The sequence below is a fragment of the Oryzias latipes genome, chromosome 18, assembly GCF_002234675.1.
Source record: "Oryzias latipes chromosome 18, ASM223467v1".
Lineage (NCBI taxonomy): Eukaryota > Metazoa > Chordata > Actinopteri > Beloniformes > Adrianichthyidae > Oryzias > Oryzias latipes.
The window spans coordinates 8,841,413-8,867,230 of NC_019876.2; the positions used below are offsets into that span (position 1 = coordinate 8,841,413).

General features: G+C 37.2%; 1 protein-coding gene across 1 annotated transcript in view; it reads right to left on the bottom strand.

The window, feature by feature from the left end:
• LOC101164844 (ATP-binding cassette sub-family A member 1-like) overlaps positions 1-25,818 on the bottom strand; it is a 208,539-nt gene that overhangs the window by 133,684 nt on the left and 49,037 nt on the right. The window contains exons 11-17 of the mRNA XM_023965796.1: positions 24,343-24,548; positions 22,847-23,023; positions 12,849-13,071; positions 6,607-6,828; positions 2,509-2,713; positions 1,453-1,578; positions 876-1,047 (exon numbers count right to left, since the gene is read on the bottom strand). Of these exons, the coding sequence (XP_023821564.1) occupies positions 876-1,047; positions 1,453-1,578; positions 2,509-2,713; positions 6,607-6,828; positions 12,849-13,071; positions 22,847-23,023; positions 24,343-24,548 (1,331 nt within the window). The remainder of the gene's footprint in view (positions 1-875; positions 1,048-1,452; positions 1,579-2,508; positions 2,714-6,606; positions 6,829-12,848; positions 13,072-22,846; positions 23,024-24,342; positions 24,549-25,818) is intronic.

Sequence of the window (25,818 nt, forward strand, 5' to 3'; positions counted from 1 at the left end):
GTCTCGTTTATTTTGTCATCCAAAACCCCACCTGACCTTTTCACCATTTTTCAAACATCTATTAGATTCCTACTACTATGGAAGCAACAACTGAGTGATAATGGTCCTCTCAATACACACACACACATATATATATATATATATATATATATATATATATATATATATATATATATATATATATATATATATATACATACATATATATATATACATACATATATATATATACATACATATACATATATATATATACATACATATATATATATACATACATATATATATATATATATATATATATATATATATATATATATATATATATATATATATATATATATATATATATATATATATCTCAGGTCATGTGTAGCAAAGAAATCTATATTTGAAATGTTTTAGTTTAAAATTAAAATATATAAATGTTAATTGGGGCAGACTTCTTATGTCAGAATTTATTGCTACATTTTTTCTCTCAAAAGGATTATCCCTTTAGCACCTGAGATGCTTCTCGTACATTGTAAATAACACGCTATTTGACATGGCGTAACTCTTCGATCGCCTACATGATTAGCATAATTCTTTTGTGTTTTCCTGAGCTTCAGAATTTAGCTTCAGACGTTCTTTTAACTACCATAACTTTTCAACTGTCTGCGCAAATAATGTAATTCCAGCAGATGAAGAAAAGTAGCTTTTTGTTGATATGCAACAGTAATGAAGTTTTACACGATGGAATCAGATGATTCTATCGCAGAGAATTCACATTTGAAATTTTTACAAAGATTAAGAAAAAAAAAAAATGAATATACTAAACGCTTCAAATTTTTGAAAGAAAAAAAACGATCAAAGTTATATAAGAAAGCAAAACATACATTGTAGTTGTTTTTCCTGCTCCGTTGTGGCCAAGGAAAGATGTGATCTGATTCTCATAGAAGTCCACGCTCAGCCCGTCCACTGCCACTTTCTTCCCAGTCTTATAGATTTTGACAAGGTTACGGATGGAAACCCCAGCCTTCATGTTAGGATCTGGTTTCTCCAAAAATTCTAAAAATAAAAATTAACCACAGAAAAATATTTTTAAATGGTAGTTCTTTCTCTATACTATAATGGGGATATTTGAAACAACATATTTTTCCAGCTAGACAAGTCCTTTTTTTTGCAATGGAATAAACCTAACATGTAAATGGTGTAAAAATAAATATATATATATTCATCCAAATTTAAAGTGTTAAAGAAATTCTGATATATCTTAAAAGAAACAACATAAAATTAATATAATTACTAGAAATACAAAGTAAAGTGGAAATGTTTGCTTGCATCGAGTCCCAATTTACAACACCATGCTAATTTTGTTTGCTTAGTACCTGAACAAAGTGTAAAAAAATTTTCAATTGTGTTGTAATAGGTTAAATTATCAGAGGTAACAATGAGATTTCAATCAGAGTTTACCATTTGGTACACTGGAGCGTTTCAGCAGCTTAAAGTTATCTGGGATGTCCTCGGGAACTGATGTTTTTCCGAACCAATAAGAATAAGTGAAGAGGAAGTACCACGGCCTAGGGATTCCATATTGACCTGATGAACATTGTTTACGTTACATGTTTAGTACAACATTTCAAATATTACAGAGCAAAGCATAAAATGAACAAATACGTTTTTTTTTGTTTTTTTCTTTAAGGGAGTAGCATTTAATTTGCACTTTGAGAAAAGTGCAAATTTAAAAGTGACTTAATGGTGATAGGGCCGTCTCAAAGGGATGTGTGGGCCTCGGGCAAAAATAATTCTGAGGCCCCCCCTGAGTGTGTTTAGAATCTCAATTGGGTCTTTTTTTCCCTCTAAAGATCTGCTTTGTCTCGCAGGTGGAGCCACTTTTAAGTGGCTTAAAAGCTCACATTTGCATAGATGTTTTAGTTTCTGGCTCATGCTTCAGACTGATCTTAAATTTAGCAAAGTTCAGATGTTATAAGGGTGGTAAGAATAATATAATGAAATTATTATACTATAGACGGGTTGTTGGTATCACTTTATATGGTTAACACCCCCCCCCCACACACTAATAGCCTTTGGTAATTTCCTGTACTTTCTAGCAGGAACATAAAATTTTATTTGCATGTTACTTCATATCTCCATTCGATCTTTTTTCAAACTCGCTCAGTCCCGTTTGGGGTAACAATGTTGCTGGAGCCTATCCCTACTGTTATGGGTGAAGGTTGGTTCACCCTGGACAGGTGCCCTATCAGTATCACTGTTAAGGGACAATTTAGCATTACTAGTTAACCTAATAAGTTGGTCTTGGGAGAACCCAGAGAGACCGAATTTATGCAGGGGGAGAACGTGTGACCTCCACACAGAAAGGTTCAAATCTCTGGGATTTGAGCCTATCTAGAGAGCGCTAACCACAACACCACCATGCAGCCCTCTTTTGTATCTACTCCCTTTAAAAAAAAAACACAAAAAAACGTTTTCACCGGTGATGAAACATGGTTTTGGAAACCCAAACATTACCTGGAAAAACGTTCTCAATGTACCAGGTGAGCACCCAGTATATGGCAGCATCTAAAAGCATCATCAGTATAGAGACGATGAAGGTGTAGCGCTGTCCTTCCTCTGGACTCGTAGCGATGTTGTGCCACTGAATCCCAACGCCTTGCTCCTCAAACTTGGAGAGGTTCTCGCAGCCGTAGCCAAAGGCCACGCATGACAGTAGACTCTGGGACGGAACGGAGAGGAAAACGTTGAAATGATTGTTCCAGAATTGATCGAGCACGCTCGTTCGCTCTTTGCGAGTATGGCGCAGCACTCCCAGACAAGACACTAAATATGCAGTTGGAGTTTAGCAGCTGGTGAAAGTTAACGCATTGGGCCATTAAGACGGGAACAGAGGGAATCAGCTTAGCCAGGACGTTAAATCCTGGTTGCTTGCCTAGAAAGAATTTCTAGCCAAGAAAATGTTGTTCCCAAGTCCCAAATGAAGTAGTTAAATAAGGAATAATGTTATTAACAAATAAGATTACATGGATTAATCAGTTCACAAGGTTTTGGCAGGTGTGCGTGGTAAAAACTAAGCAGAAGCACTACAATATTTTCCCAAAAGTATTCCTGCGGTGTATAATAGTATCTCATTGTACATTTTGTAAAGTATGGTTAAATAATAATATAAAAATGTATAAAAGCTTGGACATAATACATCATTATTACCACAATGACAAGACGGACACTAGAATACATCTGGTGCCAACAAAGATTTGTTTGATCTTTCGTACAGCAGGAAGCGGCAAATGATGCTTTGCCCACGAGGCCTCGTCTGCCACGGCCTCTGATTGGCCATGTACCCCCGCCAGCTGTTTCATCACACCCCATTTGCTTGCAGCATTTCTGCGCCGGCAGACGTGCTCGCCGGAGCCTGAGAGACAAATCTCCATGATAAGGCGTTGTCGCACAACCACACATGGAGAAGCAGGCTCTGCAGCGATGGCGCCAAAACCCCGAGCCTGGCCACTGCTGCCGCTGGCGACTTTCTGCCACGTCCTCCGCTGCCCGTCTGCCAATCGGTGGCTAGATGAGGGTTGACAGCGGGGCACGGCGGGCTGCAATCCCTGACCTCTGTACGAACGGCTGACAAAACAACAGAAGCCCACTCCTTTGGCTGTTGGGAAAGGGGGCACAGCTTGGGAAGCTGACAAAAAAACAAGCCGACTCTATTGAACGCATGTCAAACTGGTCATTCAGACGGTCAGACTGCAGCAGGATGTGTAGAATTGGAGCCATAGTGTTGCATTAGAGACTAATACTTTCAGAACACTCTTTGGATGCATCATATGAAATTGCACAGGTGTTTACACAAACATTGCACAGCTGGGTAACCTTGAAGCCTACCATATTTCTTATTCCACATTCCTTTTGTGCAGCCGGCTAAATGATGCTACATTAAACCGCAGACCCATCTTATAAACATAAAATAAGCCTAAAGCGCATTCTTGTACATGTGTTTAGCCCATGGTGTTCACACTGGATTGTCGCTACCCGATACTAGCGCATGTCCTCCACCTACAGTTGGACGAGGCTTGCTGCGAAATGACAAAGTGGTGCAAATTTTGTGAATCTAGCTCCAGGCTTTTTTTCTACAGATCTTGTTGTCATATAATTAAGGCCGGACTATTTTTAAACGGTTGGCACTTCCTTGAATTAAAGGGAACGTCATCTAGACATAATACCAAATCCGAGTCCCTGACTTGTCAAAGTTGGACCTGCTTTAACATTCAACATGTTCAATGGCTGCGTGTTTTTTACAAAGAGCCCAAAAACACTTACACATGTGCAAAGAAGTTTACATTGATCTTTAATTGAAAGAAGGCGCTTGAACGCACGCTGAGCAGTGTGTACATAGTTTCAGTTGCAGTATATATTGTAAAGACAATTAAATTGTAGCTGCAGCTGGATGCGGTAAACGTCCAAATCGTAACTAAGTTGACCACAGTTTCAAAAGTTTTACCTCGTTTTTTTTTTTCAATTTTTTTGCCAATGTTATCCACATGTATTTACACACATATGTCCAGCATGCATTGCCAGAACGTTTTTAACCTTAACACACCCCGCCCTAATTACATGCAAATACTCACTTCCTTTTGTCGTACAAATAAAAGTCTCATGGGCTCTTTTGAGCGTCGTAGAAAAACGCGGCCTTTTCCTCTTTTCCTGCTTCTGATCTCAATATAATTTGAGCCACAGAGTAGCCCACAGCAGTGCAGAGGACTGCTCTTTGTCTCGCTGCCTGGCTCATGCAGTACAGCCTGGACAATAAAAGGGAATACAGTTGGGTTTTATCAGAGCTGACTCAGAAAGCCTAGCATAACCTGAGCGCTTCCTTAGCTGAAGGTGGATCGCTCCCGCTGAGCTCTACCTGTCAAATGTGTAGTCAGCAAAAAGGTGACTGTGGCACCTGATTATAGGGAGGCAATTTCGTCTGTTTGACTGGAATGGCTGTTCAGTGGAAAAGAAAAAAAGGACTGAGTAAAGCTGAAAGTAAAGAAGCTGGTGCCAGAGGCTAAGGTAAGAACCTGTTTCAAACCAGAACCGATTTGTAGCGGCCATACATCTGATGCCACATTGTGGACATCAAGAAAAAGACGTTGTGATTAGGATTTTTGCGCAAAAAACTGAGATTATGGGTTCTGTGCACTCTCAACTACATTGGTGCAACAGAATCTGCACTGCAGCAAAAGATTATTAGATGGTACACTATTTACTTTCTCTGTCTAGACATTGGCAGAAAATCTCTATGCATACTTTAGTCTTTGGTACTTGCTACCCGGTAATATATTGTTCCCTTTTTTATTTCATTTTTAGAAAACTTGGAATAAAAGTAAAACAAAAATAACAGAAAAATCACCAGAACCATGAATGATGGTGTTGACGCTGATGATGGCGCACATTTTTCACAATAAAAAGTGCTAAAATGCTACGTTCACACCGGCCTTGTAAACGATCGTTCACGCAACCACTTCCAATGAAAAGTCTATGTAAATGTGCATATATCCTCACTTCGGGCATCCACATTCAAAATTCTTGTGTTTATGAATTGCTATGCAAGTTTTTAAGTCCATTTTCGGGCTCTAAGTACAAAACGAGTGGCCATTAAACATGCATTGAAAGTTAAACCAGTTGAACTCTGGAATCTGACTCAGATTTGGTAGCAATGTACGAGAAGCATCCTTTTTAATTTACAGAACAGTTTAACATCAAGTCTTTTATATGTTGTATAAGAGCTGTGAAAGAAAAAGCCTGGAGCGAGACTCTATACATTTGCACCGCTTCGACATTTAGCACCAGGCCTCTTACAGCTGTGAGTACATGCGCTACCATCGGGTAGCGATTCAAGAACCGCGTTGAAGGTGTTTTTGAATGTGAATCACGTGCCCAGAGTGTGCTGCCTTTACAGGTGGATACAGGCTGCCTTGGGGCGAAAAATGGGCGAAACAATGTTGAATACTGGCATGTTGTGAGCGACAGGTCGCAGTGTACAATACAACTTATATGACAAGCAAGGGTACATAAAAGTGAGACGTGTTGTGTGGAGTTTCCCCCCATATCCTTCGGACTGCGCAAGGGGCCCATGAGTGGTGTTCATGTTATAAGTGTGGGGAGACAATCGGAGCGTAGTTTGTGTTGGCATCCTACGGAAGTCTTATGAGCACAAATATATCTCATGCACACCCTATGCGTGAAAAATTTGTGCAGGGTCAGTAAGGTGCCAGTACTTACACCTTTGTATCGACCAGATGTCATAATTTACATACCAGAATCATGTGACCCCTTTTCAACAATGGGTTGGCTGTACAAGCCTCAAAGACACTTCAAGACACTCCTGTGCTACCATTGAGGTATGACCACTCCTATTTGACCCTCCACAGCCTTGAACAACCAAATTAAATCTGAAGTATCACATGGATCAACCCTTCCACCGGTGCATTTGACTAAGGCTTAAAGAACAAACAACTGTGACAGGTAAAGTGAGATTAAATTGCCAAAAACATCTTAACCCCCACAACGGATGTCTACATTAGCAGAAGAAAATGATAAAAATTTAACAAAAAAAAGACTTACCACTCCAACTTTGGCCTGAAAGCCCATGACATCCCTCCATGCGTAGCACAGAACATGGGGCAGGTAGAGGAGAAAGTAGATGAGGCCGCCACACGCTGCTGCTAAGTTGGCTTTGGAGAAGAAGACGCTAATCAAGAAGCACTCAGAGATGGTGGAGAGGCAAAACACCAGGAGGAAGATAAAGACGACAGAGGGGTCGCTGTACTGCAGGACTTTTCCGTACTGCGAAAAAATAATTAGGTGAGGAAAGGGAATAGAACTGTCAAAAAAATTAAAGTAACACAATTGAGTTGTTAGCAAACAGACAGATTCAAATGATTGTGTTTGATTTTATTTTAAGCACAATAGGGTTAGCCTGGAGAAAAGGTGATTCTGAGACACTGTTTCAGAATGCAACTGGTCCCTCCTCTAGTTCACACTGATCCCCATGTCTGTTGAGTGTAATGTGTCAAGAATTTGAGCAAAAACCAGTTGCTATTGCTTTTTAGTCTCCATTTTCAAGGAATCTAAGGTGAACAAAGAGGTTCCAGGACATTACCCATTTGTGCGTTTTTTATGGCTTGTCAGACCAAGCAGAGTGGATCGGAGTGTTAATGATTTGAATATAATGGACATTTGCCCAAAAATTTTCTGTTTCACACTTTTCACTCTGCCTGCTAGACAAAGAACCCTTTTTGGATGTTGGAGAGTTAAGGTGGAGCAATAAGTTCTTGACAAGACATGTGGGACGGATTCTCATTGAATTATTTGGTCCAATATAGACAAGTCTATCGCAATAGTACTCTACATTCAGGTAGGTACGAAAATTCCCCTAAACTCTGATGCAACCAAACAAGACTACATTGGTTGGCATGAAAATAAGGTTCTGTTTTTTTTGCAAATATATTATGAATGAGTTTTTCAGACCAAATAGTGGACATAAACGGCATAAAGCATAAATCCAAAGAAGGGAATTTCATTGTGTACGGAGACAAAAGTATTCAAATTTTTTGAATACAAAGTGAATTCTATTCAATGCTTTTTGCAATTTTTGGCCTTTTTTTGCAAACAAATAAGCGGCTGTACATTGTATTTAATGCTTTAAATGGTCTTACTTGTGAATTGATTGCAACATTTTCTTAAGACCAAATAGTAAAACTCTCCAAAATCATAGGGTCCTTTTTGAGCCACTTTAAAGTTATTCTTAATTAAATCACCTTAATTATGATTGTAAGTAAGACGGAGCTGATGGCCATTGGCAGCAGACAAGTCAGGAGCCAGGTCGACCAGTAGACTTCGCCTCTCAGACCCATGATCCTCACGGTCTCCTTTAGCCTCGACTCTTTATCGCCGACAATGCCTTTGACGATCAAGGCTACTGAAAATATCCAGGCTATTGTCATGAATAAAGGAAGAAATCCTGCCAGAGCACGGAGGAACCTGGAGGGTGATGGAGTCAAACCAGACAGTGATGACCCCATTCATACTTGGAACATGAATATTGGGATATTATCTTGAGAGTTTTCGTTAATGCATTTTTGAGTGTCTTTGTTTGTCCTTTTGGCTTCAGTAGTCACCAAAACAATTCCTCCCTCAATTCACACATGATTTGGCTTCAGTATCTCGTGGTTCCTCACTATATCTCAGTTGATTTTGCTGTTTTGCAGATTTTTTTGGGGGGTTATTGCGCATCCTTTTTTTTTATTACACCGCATTGAGTTCTGCTTCCTGATTGGCTGTAGACCATTGTCACTCAATCACCTATTCAGAATCCGTTCAGCTTTCCAAATCTACATGTCTTTATGATCACTAGGAACTCTTTGGTTTCATTCTATAATACTGGACGGATTTTCCTATCAAGTTTTGAATTTTGAGAGTTAAAATAAAAAAAGAGAAAAGTGTGAAAATGTTCATGTCTGCCTGACAAATGTGTATTAACTGTGTGGAGTTTTCCAGCCTTAAAACATCTAGAATTATTGTAACAAATAAAGATGACAATTTTCAAGTATCACTATCCCAGGTTATATCTAGAATGTATCTTCTGCAATTAGCTAGGGACTGTTGTGATGGCGCATGTTTTTTATGACCCAACCCAAACCGCTGCATTTATCCAGACTTGGAATCACTACAGAGCGCCCCCATGTGGTTGCAGTAAATTACAGCACCTGGTGGTCCCAGGAGGTCGCGGATCCAAGAACTAACCAGTCCCGACTCTGTATGGCATCGGTAAATATGAGTGACAGGGTGGCTCAGCTATGCTTTTTGTGAATTTTTTGAGACATATAATAGAAAATGTTTTACATATTTGAATTAGCTTTCTATTCAAATTTAAGTATCTATGTCTTTTTTGAAAAAGGTAAGAAAACCTTCAGTACGATCAGCTTCTTAAAGGAAGTTATTTATTGGGTCCAACATCGACTTTTATTTGCTCCGTTTTTACTTTTTTTTTGAAACCAGCAAACTCATGTCGGTAGACGATGGGACTCACTTTGTGTGCGTCTGGCACAGAAAGGTCAGTGGCAGAGACTGATAAGTTGTTCGACCTGTGGGAGAGGAGTAGCGCTACAGTCTGTCACAAATGTCACAGACTGTTCCTGCTCAGGTGTTTCCTCTTTGAAGCCCCCTGAAGCAATTACTGCAGGTGTCTTAAAGATTCCCATCGCAGACGCCTGTCAAAGGGGCACATATGGCCTCGTCCATGTCCAGAATGACCTTCCAGGTTCAAAATACATGAAGCTTTTGTACATCCCAGAAAGAAACACATTAATGGTAAAAAGAAAAACTGGAAACTAAAAACCCTGACAACTGTTTAATAATTTGACTGATGCTTTTGTTAAGATATCAAAAGAAGACTTTAACCAAAATCGGAGGTTACATCATCTCAAATCCAATTAAAAATAACCAATTGGATCTGATTTGTATTTAAGCTGCGTTGTGTTATCTTAAAAAGGGAAATTTACTATATTTTTGTAAGAATCTCAATTGTTTATAATAATTTAGTATCAGCTGCTTTCTTGGTCTGAAAAAGAGTATTTTTAATGTAAAACGAACAACTTGTAAATATTTGCTGCAGCTATATTTAAAAAAAAAAGGTGTTAAAAGACATTAAAACTTGTAATGAGCCCAAAGAAAAAGCTAAAAATTAACGAAAAGGATGAAAATGTAGCATTGAGGAATATAGCCATCATTAACCAAGAGATTTGGATTTTGCTGATTTTTGACTTTGACTTACAAACTTTTTTTGTGGTGTGAGGTGAGGCTTGAATTTAAATGACACTATAACAAAAAAAAACTGATTTACTGACAATCCTTGATTCTATGAGCTGTAATTAGCCCTTTTTTATTTACACTTTATTGTTTTTAGTCATTGCTTTTCCACCCCCCCCCCCCCAACAATTTAAAGCAATCTTTATAACTACTATTTGGGATCTAATAATTAATTTATTCTACTATAAATTAAGAGTACTTCATTCCTTTATTAATGTATAGTCTCTCCGTAAAACATCGGCATTATCTTAAATACTCCAGGTAGGTACTCCAAAATATTGTTCCTCAACCAAGAACCAGCTTCTCAATTCAAAAACTTTACGAAAAAAAGTTTGTGAAAAGAATTCGTAGAGACTGATCACTTTTGTTTGAAGGATTTTGGCCGACATAAACTTTTATTCATCTCATCTGAGGTACGAACTTTGACTCAGCGCTGGAAACAAATACTTTGGGAAGCCAATCAAGTAAGTACATTAGCTCCAGCATAACAGAAGAGAACAGTATAAAAATGATGGAAAACTCAGGCGCAAACGACATGACGGCTGTCAGACCTAATTCCGATAAAGCTTGATGATAATTACCATTTGATTTGCCATTATGATGGATGTGCAGTCAAAATGGCCGTGAAATTATCATTTAGAACAGGTCTCTGATCTGAATGCACATGTGACTTGCTTGCTCTTCTAAGGTACTCCACTAACTCGATTTATTGTTATTAATATTTACAAACGGTTGAGGCCTTGCAAACACATTAGGCTGATGGGAAATTACATTTCACCCAGCTTTTCAAAGATCAGTTTTTATTCTCCAGCTACATTTTCCAATTAAACGACAGAAATGGATGAAGCCCATCTACAATAACCATAATTTTTATGACATTACGCCCACAGAACAAGGATGCGTTCTTTCTAAAGAGATCAGAATTAACGCTGCCATGCTGGAGGCTGCAAAATAGGCCCCATTTAAAAGGAGCTTTATTTCGAATTAATTCCAAAATAAAGTGTCACTTTTGCCGAATTCACAAAATTGGTTATTAGTATGGCTCTTCCTTCATGTTTATTTCGAAAATTAATAATTAATTGCAAGTTTTTAGATATCTTTGGTTTTCTGGGTTTTGCAGATTAATTATTTTTTCTCTGGTAAAGTGCAAGTTTCTTTTTTTCTATTAACATAAAATACTGCAAGTTGTATATATTTGAATAAACACGTTTTTTTTTAAATAATAGAGCCTTAATATAGAAAACAAAAAGGAATCAGACCTATAAATATTACAGTTTCTTGTTTACCTTTTTCTATTTTTGCATATTATGAGTAAAGAACTTGTGTTAAAAGTTAAAATTGACACGAATCTGTAAAAATGTAAAATCAAATTAGAGTCAAAGATGTTCTTAATTTTAGTAAAAACTATGACATTTTCTGAAAAAACTAATTTGTTTTTTCAGATTGTAAATGTTTGTATTAACATAAAATTATAAGTGGTATTGATCCTTTTCATATTCAAATGAATTTGCTAAAAAGTAAAGTAAAATCATACGGTGTGAGATCCTAGCTTCTTTTAAAACTTTAGATTTCTAAAAGTTGAAATGTATCATTGTTGAACATTAACCCTTTAACACCCAAGCAACAGATCCAATGTTGATATTGTATTGACCATTGTAATTCTTCAGCCGTTGACACACTTAAGGCAATTCCTGCATATTTTGAAGCTTTGAAACGATATGTAACACTTTACAGCAGTGAAGTGTTTAAGGAACTAAAATCGGTAAATCGGTTGATTGTGAAACAGGGAAAAGTGTCTTTGTGCTGTTCTGCAACACTTCACGTTAGTGTGTAAGCAGCATTAATCTTTTAACGCATATATCACTGATGTGTAACTTGTATATCTTGTATATGGCGCACACATCACACTGAATTATGTATTAACCACAAATCACAAATGAATTGCACATAAACAGTGCAATGATTATTAACAATAATTAACGTGTTCTTTGCATGGCTTATTCGTAATTCTTCCGTGGTTTTAACGTGCTTCATTTGTCAAACGTGTGAAAATTTTAAGTCGAGAGAATCACACATTTTTTCACTTTTTCAACGTATATTCATGAATGACCAATTTTCTTCAGTGCAATGTGCGCAAAATGTACATAGTGGTTGGATATCAGCGCGCCGCTGTGTTTCTTAGTTTTCTGTAACCATAGGAATACCGATAATGTAAGAACTTATAGCTGTCTAGATGAAAAATTATATATATATATATATATATATATATATATATATATATATATATATATATAAGTAATACATATATTACACATAACACACGTTTTTCTTCGACCGTTTACGCAAGTTTCGTGAATCAGCTGGTTCTGAGGCTGAGAAAAGCAGCTTTGTATCATTATGTAAACACACTACCAACATGACGTGTCGCATGGAATTACATTCATTGTGTAAATGGTTGAAGAGCTATTGTAGTAAAAAAAAATGATGTAGTGGGATAAGTGGGACAACTTGAAGAATCAGTGATTGACAAATACTTTTTGTTGCCACTCTGTGTACACAAACACACATGCAGTTGCAGTTTCGATTGCATGCTTAATTGACACAATGATATGAAGAATCACGAATGGATGACCTGATTTCTGCGGTCCTTCATTAGATATAATCAGGTGTAGACGGACTACCAAAACACAAAGCATTAACAGTTTATGAACTAAAGAACCCGTGAGTTCAGTCTAACTGATTTTTTTCACAGGTTTGGTGTCCAAACCTTGTAGTTTATAATCAGTTATATATATATAAAATCCGCACTAATGTGCAATTTGGTTAGACAGGAAGTGAAATGACTTTGTCCCCAATCTGGTAAGCTTCATTTTGATTTTAGCCTCAATAAAAAAACTTTTCAAAAAGTTTTTAATATGTCAGCTCTGCTTCAAAAATTTTTTGACCGTCTGCTTTGTGCTTTGATGTTTTCATTGGGCGTCTTGTTCGCCACTGACCTTAACCATGACACTCATGAGCACACAGGGAACTGTGAGCAGAATCATGGTTTCTGTGAACGTTGACGACCACAGGGCACCGTTTTGAATGCCAACGCCACGCAGTACTTCCTTAAGCCGGAGCTCCTTCTCCAGCACCAGGCCTTTGATGGTCATGGCCACGGAGCTCATGAAAGCCAGAATGAGGAACATGGGGAGAATGGCGCCAATACTCTGTATGAAGCTAGTTGTAGAAAAAAAAAAGCCATCAAAAAAGATCAGAGGCGCATGTTCACAAAGGGGACTGTGAAATGGCAGAAATACAATATAAGAGCAAAATGCCACACAGATGCTGTGATGCTCTGTCTTATCCCTGGTGGATGTCGGACAACCAAAGGGCTTGAAAGTAAATTATCAATACACTTAAAAAAACAACAAAATAACATTTATGATTATCTGATATATTATGGTAAAAAAAAATTAACATTTTCCCCTGAGAACTTTGAATTCAATCAATAAGGGTTCATAGTGTTCAAATAAATGGACCTTGTAGATTGAAAAAAAAAAAAGTTAAAATTTGTATTCATATTACCATGCTGATTCAGGGGTAAAAATAATGCATCAAATATACCCCCTTTTAGGTGTCAACAAATCAATATGTGCAGTGGACTGTAACAACAATTTATTAAGATTTCAGAATAGTTTCCTTCGGAGATTTAGTCAAACTTGGTGTCAGAAAATATCTAAAACAATTTTTTCCTTTACTTTTCTTTTTTCTTTACCTAATTTTCTTTCCCAACTGCCGCAAAAGTGAAGAATTGAGAAAAATGTGTTCAACATCTATGCTGTCCTGTAAGTCAATACGTGGGATAAATTAAAGGAAAGTTGACAAGTCAACAATTCAGATGATCTGTTTTTATTAAGAACATTCTTTTCATGAAAGACTATGTATATGTATGTATATATATATATATATATATATATATATATATATATATATATATATATATATATATATATATATATATATGACGATTTATCGTATTTCGGGCAGATACTCGAAGCAGTGTTTTCAGGTAAATACCCCAGGGCGGTTCAGTTAATTAACTCACCTGCTCAGCGTCCTATTTAAGCCAGGTGCGCAGTTGTTCATTCTTTCTTACCTTCAGCGCTCATTCTTCGCCCCACCCTCCTCCCCGGCTTCCACCTGTGGGCTCCGTAAAGGGGGGTTTTGTTACCCGAAAGTTTTATGGAAATTTTATGGAATTTTATGGAAGTTTTATGGAATTGAACGGAGCCTTATGCCAAATGAAAATATGTGAATGCCAACTTAAAGAATGTGGAAAAATGTCAAATAAATATTTCTTACTGCAAGAGTTGTCTGACTGAAATATATATATATATATATATATATATTTATTTACATAACATTCAACTTTTTGAGGTCACTAATTGTTTTCTAATGTGCTTCATTCCTGAATTCAGAAATGACTCCATTGTAAGAAGACGAAGTGTGATGTCACCCTTTAGTTGATATCGGGCTGATTTGCTGTCGGGATTGCCCCCATCCTCAGATAAATGTGATGTCCCCAAACTATTTATCCCAGAAATAAGTTGTTTAGGTCAACATTTGATCACAAAAAGGGCAATGAAAGGTGGTTTGTACAAAATGATGGCGAATACTGCAACTTCAGTTTTTTAAATGTAACAAAGGGTAAAATAGTATTGGAACCAAAGGTTTATCTGGAAAATCTTACACAATTGTAGATGACCCAACTCCCAATGTTAAAGTGCCTAGGATAGCACAAGGACTAAAGGGAGAGTTTTTTCCAAAATCGAACCAAAAGTATAATCTTTTATGGTATTTTAAAGATCCATATTGTTGTCCTGTAAAACTATCATTTGTGCAACCCTAGACGTTGACTTTCACAGAAGAATGTCCCACTAATTCGTTGCCTTTGAGATGGTTGCACTTTTACGCTGAGCTAACCTTTGTAAAGTTGGGCGATCAGCTCCATCGAACATGTAGTGCTTCCCTCTGTGCCAGAGATGATGTATGATTTGATGCTGTTACAACACAATTGGGAAATATTAAACTGGCTTCATAATGCCACCAAAATGTCATGACAATAACTTCCCTGCTGCCAATATAATGAAGCGCCTTCTTTTGATTTATTGGACAGTGAGGGAGAGATATCATATAGATGTTGACAAAGTATTTATCGCTAATGCTTTGAGTCCATAAATACCGAAGAGATAATGTAAGAAATGATTGTTTAGCACAAACAAACAGATAAAGAACTGATTAAATCTCTAATAAGTGGAGGAAGCAGATTTTTTTTTCTATTTCTCCCAGTTTCAAATAAACTTTTACCAAAGCTGACCTCCAGTGGAGAGGAAATTAATAATAATTTTTTAATGTTTATGGGTATTTTCCAACTGTTATTTTTTTATTATTTATATCTATATTTTCCTTCCTTTAATGCCTTTTTATGCAGCTTCAGTTTTAATTTATTGTTAAATGTAAAAAGTGTATATTTTGTTTTTCACAATCACACAATAATATAAACACACACATATGTATATATATATATATATATATATATATATATATATATATATATATATAAAACATTATTTCAATTTATTTCTATTTTGTTATTCAAGTAGCTTTTTTTTTCACACAGAAAATTATTGATTTTAAATGAAATGACCAGGAAAATTTAACAATATTTGTGTTTTAGAGCGGTGGTCCTCAGTCAGAGGCAACAAGCATAGCCGCAGATATGAAAGAAACATGACCTACATTTTGTTTTCTATTTTATTTACAGTCAAATTCTGAAGGAATTTAGCAACCGGTAAATTGAAACCCCCAGCTAGCAAAGTAAAAATAAATAAATAAATAGTTTGGAAAGTTTATTTCAGGAGAAACAAAATAAACTTGAAAGAATCTCCATTTAACAGAGAAAAAAACAGAAGTCTTTACTCCAAATATGGATTTATCGCGACAGTTGTTCCCACACACCATTATCATAATGCAGTATATGTAGCAACCGGCTGAAAAATGTTACAAGGGATGCTGCTAGTACAGTTGCCCAAATGGTAGATTCACACTTTGAAAATACCCTTTTCTGGACCCCTTTTTCCTTTTTCATCTTTATTCGTCGCACCTTAAAAATCGGATGAGGCTGAAGTTGGCGTCTAGTTTTGTAGCTCACATTTTGTCTTGCTAACAGTTTTGCGTTACGGGAAGATTTATATCACATTTTATTGGTTCGTACACACAATCTAGTGCACGAGTAAAGTTTAAAGCACCTGTGTTGTTTTCTAGGACTGCAGAGGGGCAGGGACTGTTGGTGTGCAGCAATCCTCCATCATGAGAAAAATGCCACAAGAACATGTTAAAAACAGCCAAAAACACTGAGTGTGTCTGTAAAAGACACATTTAGGCTGTTTTGGTGAAGAAATTTTTAAGTTTTACCCTCTTCAAAGTTCTCCCTTAACCTTTCCCTTAATCTCACCCTTAACATTACCCTTAATTTCTGCCTTAACTTTTCCCTTAACTGTATGAATACCATATTTTTTGAATGCATTTTTAATGTTATATAATTTATACAGAAATTCTAGTGTGGTTTAGTGAAAGCTGACGGAGGAAGTTGGATCACACGAGAAGCTGAATGGGAGAGACCCATGTTGAAAGCTGATCCACTCCTAGAAAGCTGGATCGCCTTTCAAGAAAGTACTAGAAAGCTCTACAAAGGAAGGCCAACACTGCTTCCAAAAGCTCCGAGACGTGACGGCTAAATCAAAACCCTGTACGAGATTACATAAATAAAATCCCCTCTTTGAGGAGACCCTCAAATCAATACACTTTCACAAATAGCTAACTGACAGCACTAGCTCCATTTTGTAGGGAGGTAGGTAGCCTGAAGTAAGAAGAGCATCAAGACGAAAAACTAATTCCGCCTTTATCTTCTGCTGATTCTCCTCCAATGCCTTTGTAACAGCAGACAGGCTGTGCGAGTTAACTCTTTCTGTGACGTCTTCCCGGAGGGCAAGAGATCAGTCATGCACACCGTGTCTGACACTGACAACCTTGCCACCAAGACTCTCGTGAATTATACATTTGCAGATCGATCAAAGGTGCTTAAGTAATAGAACCCGAGGCATGTCTGCTCTCAGCAGCTCCAGTTTCATTGGCAGACTAACCTAAATTTAGGGAAGCCAGACAACTGAGCTCTAAGTAACTGGAGAAATGGTAGCCTGCAATCTCCCTGGAGGTTGCACTACTACAGCTCCACGAAACTGCTTCCTGTTCTAGTAAACATACATTATACATTCTAGCTTTAAAGCTTGGAGTTATTTTAGTTACCACTTATTATTTCCAAACTTCAATTATAATGTAATTCATCATGATCAAACCTATACTTATGGAATTTATGTAATTCGATATATACTTAATCTAATATTATTTTTTTCCTAAAAGAGAAATGGCTAATTGGCAAAACAAAGCCAATGGAAAAAACTGTTTTCTCTTTAATTGATGCACTTTATAATTATTAATAAAGTGTGGAACCACTGTCAAAATCCTTCAAGACACTTTTTATTGCTTTTTGTTGGTGGCCATTTGTTTCTTTTATCCTGGCGCTTGCCTTTTTCACAATTTTTTCTCCCGTTTTTTTTTTTGGACATGAAATATATATGAATCTATATATATGAAGGAAATATATGAATACACTTTAGATACATAAAACGTGGTAAAAAATGTCAAAATGAAAATATTTATGTAGCATTTGCTTTTGTTTATCTCTGTTTTTAGCTGCATAAAGAATAAAGCCGGATGCCAGAGTTGAACTTTTCAGACCATCACAGCATTTTTTTTCTTCCCTCCTGCTCCCAAAGTCCTTTAAATGTTGGCAAACTAGATGTGTGCCGTCATATGCCCTTAACTCAAGAGTGGCTTTCATTGAGCCACAGTGCCATAAAGGGCTGATTGATGGACTGCTGCTGAGAAGGCTGCACTTCTGGCTGATCTTCTGTCTTTGCAGAGGACATTTGCAGCTCTGTTAGAGTGACCCCTGGGTTCTCGAGCAAGCCCTTTTGAAATGTTTTTTTTTTCTTCTTAGTTTGACCAAACGACTAAAATTCTACAGCTTTACAAATATTCATGTAAAAAGGAAGTCTTGAAATGTTTTTCAGTTGTTTTTTTTCTTCCACTTTTTACTGTAGAGAGTTATGTGTGACTTTAAAAGATGCATTAAAACTGCAGGTTAAAGAAAACATTTTCAAATGGCCCCGGTTGACATTTATTTCCATTTTGGTTCAAAAAGCAAAGACAATTTTGAACATGTTTTTATCTAAAAAGAAAATACATGAAACCATGCTTTACATGAAACTAAAATTTTCAACATTTTTACAGTACAAATACTATATTATTTAGAAATATTTAGAGTAGAATAGATTAAAACAAAACCATACAGATCCCACAGAGAGATCCAAAAAGGGACCAATAATACTGAAAAACAGCAACTGTCACTACACACTGCACTTCAAAATCTGTTAGTCATTCTGTAGCGCTGTCTAGATCTACAATTTTAAAATGTGCCCTAGAAATTTCCCAGAAGTCTCTGGGACAAACCAGTGTGCATTGATAATCACTACATTGGCAACAATAGACCACAATGCAATGCGTTTGAACAACTTTTGTGGAAAAAGAAATTTAAATGTCTTTTAGGGAACGTGAGCTGGATTTAGACCGTCGTGAGACAGGTTACTTTTACTCTACTGATGATGTGTTGTTGCAAGGGTAATGGTAAACCATCTAAGTTTTCATCAGAAGTGGATTCATAAATTGTCGTAAAACACTCATATCGATTAGATTTTCACTTTGTGAATTTGGTGACGTCATACTCGGTGTTTAAAAAAAAGAAGTAGTGAGCACGGTGTCCGAATTGCTTTTAAAATTTGGGGCACTGGATAGTCCTGCACTAAATAGATTTTTAGATGTTTGAGATTATGGTAAGAATTCTGACATAGCCTAAGACTACGATCAAATATTCGACTTATTGCGACTTATGTATGAAATCCAATCGCCACCATTCGATTGCTAGAAATCGTACAGTAGCAGCACCGGCACCCGACAAAGGCTGTTGAGATAAAATGGGAGCCCGGCGATGACCGGACGTCAATCTGGCGATTCCAGCCACCGTGGGTCCAATTGGGGAGATGGCATTGCTGCTGCACAAAAGTCATCATGGCGTTGACAGTACCACCGCGACTCAAAGACCTGCATATTGATGAATTGCAGTTGATGCTGAGAAGAATTACTTGTACGTCTACACATCGTCCAATCAGAGCTGCTGCTGCTCTACCATATGGCTACCACTGCCCTGCGGCCGCCCAGCTGTCGCTAGATTTTGTAACACCGTCATCCCCGCCCGACTGACTGCCGCCGTCTACATTCATGACCACGCCAACGATTTTCCAATAATCGGGCAGTGGTAGCTAATCTTGCGGATTCTGCCGATACCTCCCCATCACACAGTGGCACCTGTATATGTGAATGTTGCATAAACATATATTTAAAACCAAAACTATAACAATAATTTTTGTCCAGTGACAACAATGTATTCTTGGGCATTTATTTGTTATAAAACCCATTATTTTAGGTATAACATAAACTACAAGAGAAAAGTAGGCTAAAGGTCCTAGAGTACATTTACGTGTTTCCTATCTATCTTTTATTTAACCAGAATAATACTATCATCAAAGAGATTCTTTTTTTTATGAGAACATGTCTTTATAAATAAATATGTATTATGAATATTTATGCAAACAAAAAGCTATACATTCATAAACAATTACTTATTAGAAGCCTATTCTAAAAGAAGGCATCAAAAGCTTTAGTAGGTCATGTTAATTCTAAGTCATAATAGAACCAATTAAAAATGTATATATTTTAATATAATTTGTGGTTTTATAATTAGTCTATCTTATTAAAGAGACATTGCTTTAATGGGATCTTTTCATTAAAATACTTGTTATGTCCACTTAATACCTTATTTCTGAATAATTTAGCAATATTATCAAAGCCAGCAAGGAGGGAAATCCTCATTTAGAGCCTGGGGGCAGAAGCGAGTCGTGCCTCACGTTTAGAAGTGTGAAAAACAGAAGCCACAGTCAGAGGTTTGTGTGATCGAGGTCTCTGCAGGGGTCTGCCTGCATGGCACAGTGCCACCGCAGACCTGTGCAAAAGGTTGAACAGGAAGGTAGTGGGAGTTCAATGAGTTTGCTTAAATCAGGTTGACAATGTCAGCGGGGTCAGCGAGGGTTTGAGCTGCCAAAAGTTGTTGCAGTTCATCAACAGTGCAATCTGCCGAAAATGTAACATTTCACTCAAGTATCGAGATGAAACACTGTTTCCATGTTTTTTAAGGAAATCTTTGTGATTTAAAAACACTAAAAATTATTTTTAGTGAAAATGCATAGCATATATAGACTTAGAGTATTTTCTACAATACAAGGTGCACTTAAAAGCCCTAATTTGAAAAAACAACAACCATGCTTTATATTTGTATTAAATTTGGTTATATTTACAGTTTTTTTTTTTGTTTGTTTGTTTTTTTTCTCTTTTCTTTATTTTGCACATTTCTTTTGCACATCTCTTTACCTGCACTATTTTGTAAATAGCTCTTTAATTATACCACATTTTCCTTGTTCTATTTTTTTATTTTTATTTATATTATTCTTACTCTTTTTTTCCTGTCAGTTGTTATGGTAACGAACAAATTTCCCACGTGTGGGATCAATAAAGTATTTCTGATTCTGATTCTGATTCTGATGTCGAAGCGATTTTTCAGAGAGGTACAGACTACCAAATTTAAGTCTGTCATTTTTTTTTAAAGAATCATAAGCAAGGTTGTTTGTTATTTTAAACAGCTAACACAGCAAAGGTGTAGCAATATCGGAGTTTTTCTTTTTTTTAGGTATTGCCAAACAAGGTTGGGAGTTACAGTTATTGTTAATAAGCTAACTTGGCCAACTTCCAGCGATGTCGGACTCTTTTTTTATTTTTATTTTTTTTAACGTGTTACTAACAAGGTTAAGAGTTAGTGTATCACAGTAACAGTTGTTTTAGCAGTATCAATCTGTTTTTTTATTGTGCTGCAAACAAGGATAGAGATATTGTTATTACACTGACCCAGCTAACGTGTAGCGGTGTCGGACTGTATTTCTTTTAATAGTCACAAACAAGGTCGGGAGTTAGCATAGCCACAGAGACATTTGCTTGAGCGGTGTGTTTTTTTTTAAGCGTCAATAATAAAGGTTTGAAGTTACAGGTATTGTTACTGCTAATTGTTATGCTAACTTGGCTAACTTGTAGCAACGTCGGACTCTTTTTTAATTTTTTTTTTTATAATGTGTTACTAACAAGGTTGGGAGTTAGCATAATCACAGAGACATTTGCTTTAGTGGTATCAGTCTGTTTTTTTATGTGTTCCAGATAATCTACATGTGTTGTTAATACGCTAATAGTAAGTGGTGTCGGACTGTGTGTTTTCTAAGCGTCAATTAAAAAAAGTTAGGAGTTACCGTAGTCACAGTAGCTTTCATTGCATCAATGTGGTTTTTTGTATGTTGCAAACACATAAAAAGTCCTTCATGACTGAAGGACTTATCTCTGACTCTTGTCTCGCTTAAAGCGCCTCGTCTATGTAATAAGTTCGAAAACAGACCGTTCATCAACAGTGCGCTTTACAATCCGGTGCGGAAAATGTGGTAAATTAAAAAGAAAATCCCTTAAAGCAGAAGATCGTTTTGTCTTAGATACAAGTTCTAGCACACCATGCCTTTCTCTGCCTTGGCACATCTTTCTTTGTGTGATGTAATTCTAAATTATTTATGAATGACAAGGCAGATTTTAAATGTTAATAATTTAGAGTGATGTCCAAACACGTCTGTGCAGAAGGGAGTAAATGGTGCAAGGTCTGAGCATATTGCAGTGCTTTATGGGTCCTATTTAGATGGAGTGATTATTCATCTTTGGCTTCAGGGAAGATGAGTGCCGTAGCAATGCTCAAAATGGCTGCTAAATTTCCGATCATTATCCCGACAATCAGTTGTAAATGATGGGAAAATTAGACTTTTGTTTCCAAGTGCATCGCAAAGAATGATGTGGGGCTCGGCTACTGATGGAGGATGAATCGGCGAGATGAATTAGTGCTTGTTGAGCTGTCGAAAACTCTGAAGAGTAAGATTCAAAGGCTGGCCAAACATTTGTTACAGAGCAGTTTTCATATTAAAAATAAATAAAAATAAAAACTCTTGGAAAGCATACTTATAGACTCTGGTCGCCAAAATCCCATATTTAATATCACGCCCAAGTGTTTGTTTCTTCTTGCTGTGGCCTCTTAAAATATTTTGATCCAAATCCTCCCTTAAGGCTGATCTTCTGTAAGTTTTCAGCCTTCCAAACCACATATTTTCTGGAACGGTTTTATTTTCCTATGGGCTTCGAGTTTCTTCCTTTTTTTCTTTTTTCTTCCACCAACTGCTATGTAAGGCAAGCGTTCTGTCGTTGGTCCTAAATCTCAGTGGCAATTATCATTTCTCTCGATAGCATCACTGGGTTACTGTTTTATTAACGGAGATCATAATATCTTGTGGATGGAAGTCATTTCCAAGACTCTTAGGAAATCTGGGCGTTCTGAAGATCCAGTGTGATACGGCATCATTAGGGTCCCTAGGTGAATCCTCTAACATGATAGAAGCCGGTGCTGTCATTGGAGACAAATGTACCACAGATGCTGCTTTCCTTCTGACAATGAGCCGAAGATGTGACTTGCTCAATCAAAAACAAGAAAATAACCCTTATGAACCTAGCCTAAAAGTAGTTTTGACTGCAGTCTCGTTGAAAGGGCCATTTCTCAGCCGTGTAGCAGGAACATATTTTTCCAATTGTATTCATTTTACCCATGTATTATGTCTTTACTAAACAAAAACAAAGTATTTACACTTACGGGTCATCTACGTAGCAGGGATATGGCATTTGCTGGACATAGACACCGAGCGGTTGACTCGTCGATGTTTGGAGTCGGATGCTGGCATGGTCTATTATGTCCTCCAGGTAGGCGAAGCCTCCCCAAATATAGCGTAGGTTCTCATATGGGTTGTCATTAGCTCCAGGAGACCATAACCTTATTAAAACAATTAAGGAAAACAGCTCTCAGCAAAGGCAAAAATAAATGACCTAGCTTAGCTTTAAAGGGCCTATATACAGTGGGGCAATAAAGTATTTAGTCTGCCACCAATTGTGCAGGTTCTCCCACTTAAAATGATGAGACAGGCCTGTAATTTTCATTATAGGTATACGTCAACTACAAAAGACAGACTGAGAAAATTAATCACATTTTGAGAATTTATTTGTAAATTATGGTGGAAAATAAGTATATGGTCGATAATAAAAGATCAGCTCAATACTTTCTTATAAACCCTTTTAAGGCAATGACAGCAGTCAAACATCTTCTGTAAGTCCTCACAAGGTTTTCACAAACTGTTGCTGGTATTTTGGCCCATTCCTCCATGCAGATCTCGTCTAGAGCGGTGATGTTTTGGGGCTGTTACTTGGCAACACACAGTTTCAACTCCCTCCAAAGACTTTCTATTTTCTAATCCCTCAAAAACCACCTCCTCTAAACACAAAAACGCTTTTTCGATAAATTCACGTTTTTTTTTTCAAAATTGTCGTGTTTCCATTAGGCAACTTTACTATCCCAAATCCAATCTGAGCAATTTCATAGTCAATGGAAATGGAGCTGTTTTCTGGTTCTACTGTATCTTGTCTGCAACCAGATCCCTCCCAACTGAACGTAATCTGTACAGAAGACTGGGCACGGAGGAAAATTGATTGACAGTTGTCTGCAACCAATCAGTACGCAGAATAAAATGCTCTGTAGAAAAAAGAAAAGAAAAATGCATGCAAAGTTGTACCACAAAAAATCAGTGAAACAACCAGGCCATGAAAGCCTCAACTCAGGTTGTGTTAAAAAAAAAACAGTGAAAATTTTCAGAAAAAAAAAAGGAAGTGACTATTTGCACGTAATTAAGGCAGGGTTAAACAAAAAACATCAGAACTTTTGCGAAGATGGATGTGGATATTAGGCACATAAAATGAAAGCATTATTGCCAATCACCACTGGCTCCACAGAGCTAGTGGGTGAGAAAATGGGTGTTTGTTTTAGCCTGGGGGCGGTACTGGCAGTGGAAGGGGCTGATCCTCACTTTGTGACATCACAATGTGAAGACTCGCTCGTTTTTGAGGATTGGGAGGGGTTGGTGCTCAGAGTGAAGGTTTTCAGAGGAATACTCAGAAATGCAAGAATGGGTCAAAATACCACTTTGGGGCTGTTTTCTTGTGAGGAAGTAACAATATAACACACTTGAAAGCTTAAAAGAATTTGGATTTAGCATGATATAGGCCCTTTAAGGGTTCACAGATTAAACTTGGGTCGCCCACCTGTTTTCCACTTTGTCCGTTCGCTGCACCTCCTCGACGTCCATGCGGATTTTGTACTTGAGGTAGGGCGGAATGCTGCTGGAATTCGGTTGAAGATTTTCAAAGACAATCCCCGCCCAGAAGGTATCGTTCTTCAGGTGCTCCAGGGCTTCGGTCACCAGTTCATATTCAGTGGGAACCGCCTCAAACTTATTCAGCTCAAAGCACTATTAAACAAAAACAAACATTTCAGAGTGACTTTATTTTTTTTCCTGCTGTTTTCCCGTCCATCCATAAACTTTTGGTGTCCACTAAAAAAGGGAAAGTAAAAAGCACACACAAGCTTGGACTGAACGGCAAAACAACAGATGGACATTAAACAGGAAAAAAAAAAAATACATAGACAGACTACTCCACACAGACTTTAATGCCAAATGATCTGGAGCTGCGAGGGGAAAAAGGGAAAAATGTTTGGAGTTTTAGTAGAGACAGGCAACATTAGATAGCTCTCTCCCATTTTGTAGCGTTGGAGCGCCCATTTCGTGAGACAATAATGAGCTAACCGTTCTGGGAGGCAGTCGCACCTGACAGCTGTCCATGCATCTCGGAGCTGCAATGGTTTCTGCCTGGAGAGATCATCGTAAGGCTTTACTTTCAAGTTATTTTCTTCCTGTTTATGTTGGATTGAATGGGGGCTGCCTTGTTTGTGTCGCCTAGCTATAAACTGACAGTTACTTGTATTTTTAGATTATTTTTTTCTTTTAGTGTATCCTCACCGTTTTCTAAAATTCCCTTCTTGGTCTCATCAAAAAACCTTTCGACCTCTTCGGAAAAAATAAAAAATAAAATCTGTAAATGACTTTGGATAAATAAAAAATCTTCCAGAGTGGATTGAAATGGGACATCTGAGCAGCTTTTCCTTTTTCAGACAAGAAATGATTATCTGCGTATTAATAAAGGAGCATAGGTCGTAACACAAAGCTGAAGGTCACTGTTCACAGCTGCTTTTCCATGTTTGTGCCAGCCAGTCTGACAAAGGCAGTGGTGAATACGTGTTTTCATATAACCTTCACATTTTTTTTTGTAATGAAGTTTGAACGTCAGAAATTTTGATTGAAAATGTCCTTACAGAGTTCAAACTTTAAAAATATATTTAAAAAATAATGCTGAAGTGCTATTCGAGAGACACCTTGACTATCACTTTTAATCTTTTTGCACCACAGACATGACTATAAGATGGATTCATTTTTAGTTATTAACAAGATTAAATCAAAATGGTGGAATTTATTTTTCTTTTTTTTTTTTATCATAGACTGTATATGAGAACTGGACAAAGCGAGTGCGATGTCACCCATAGAAATTGGCTTACCTATGGCTCAATCAAAATGAAGTTGATTCGGTGGACATAATGGAGTCGTCAGAGATGGTCTGAGTCAACGGCTGAATCTGAATTCCTTCCTTAACCTTACGGCTGTTACTCTCATTGTTGGGGCATTT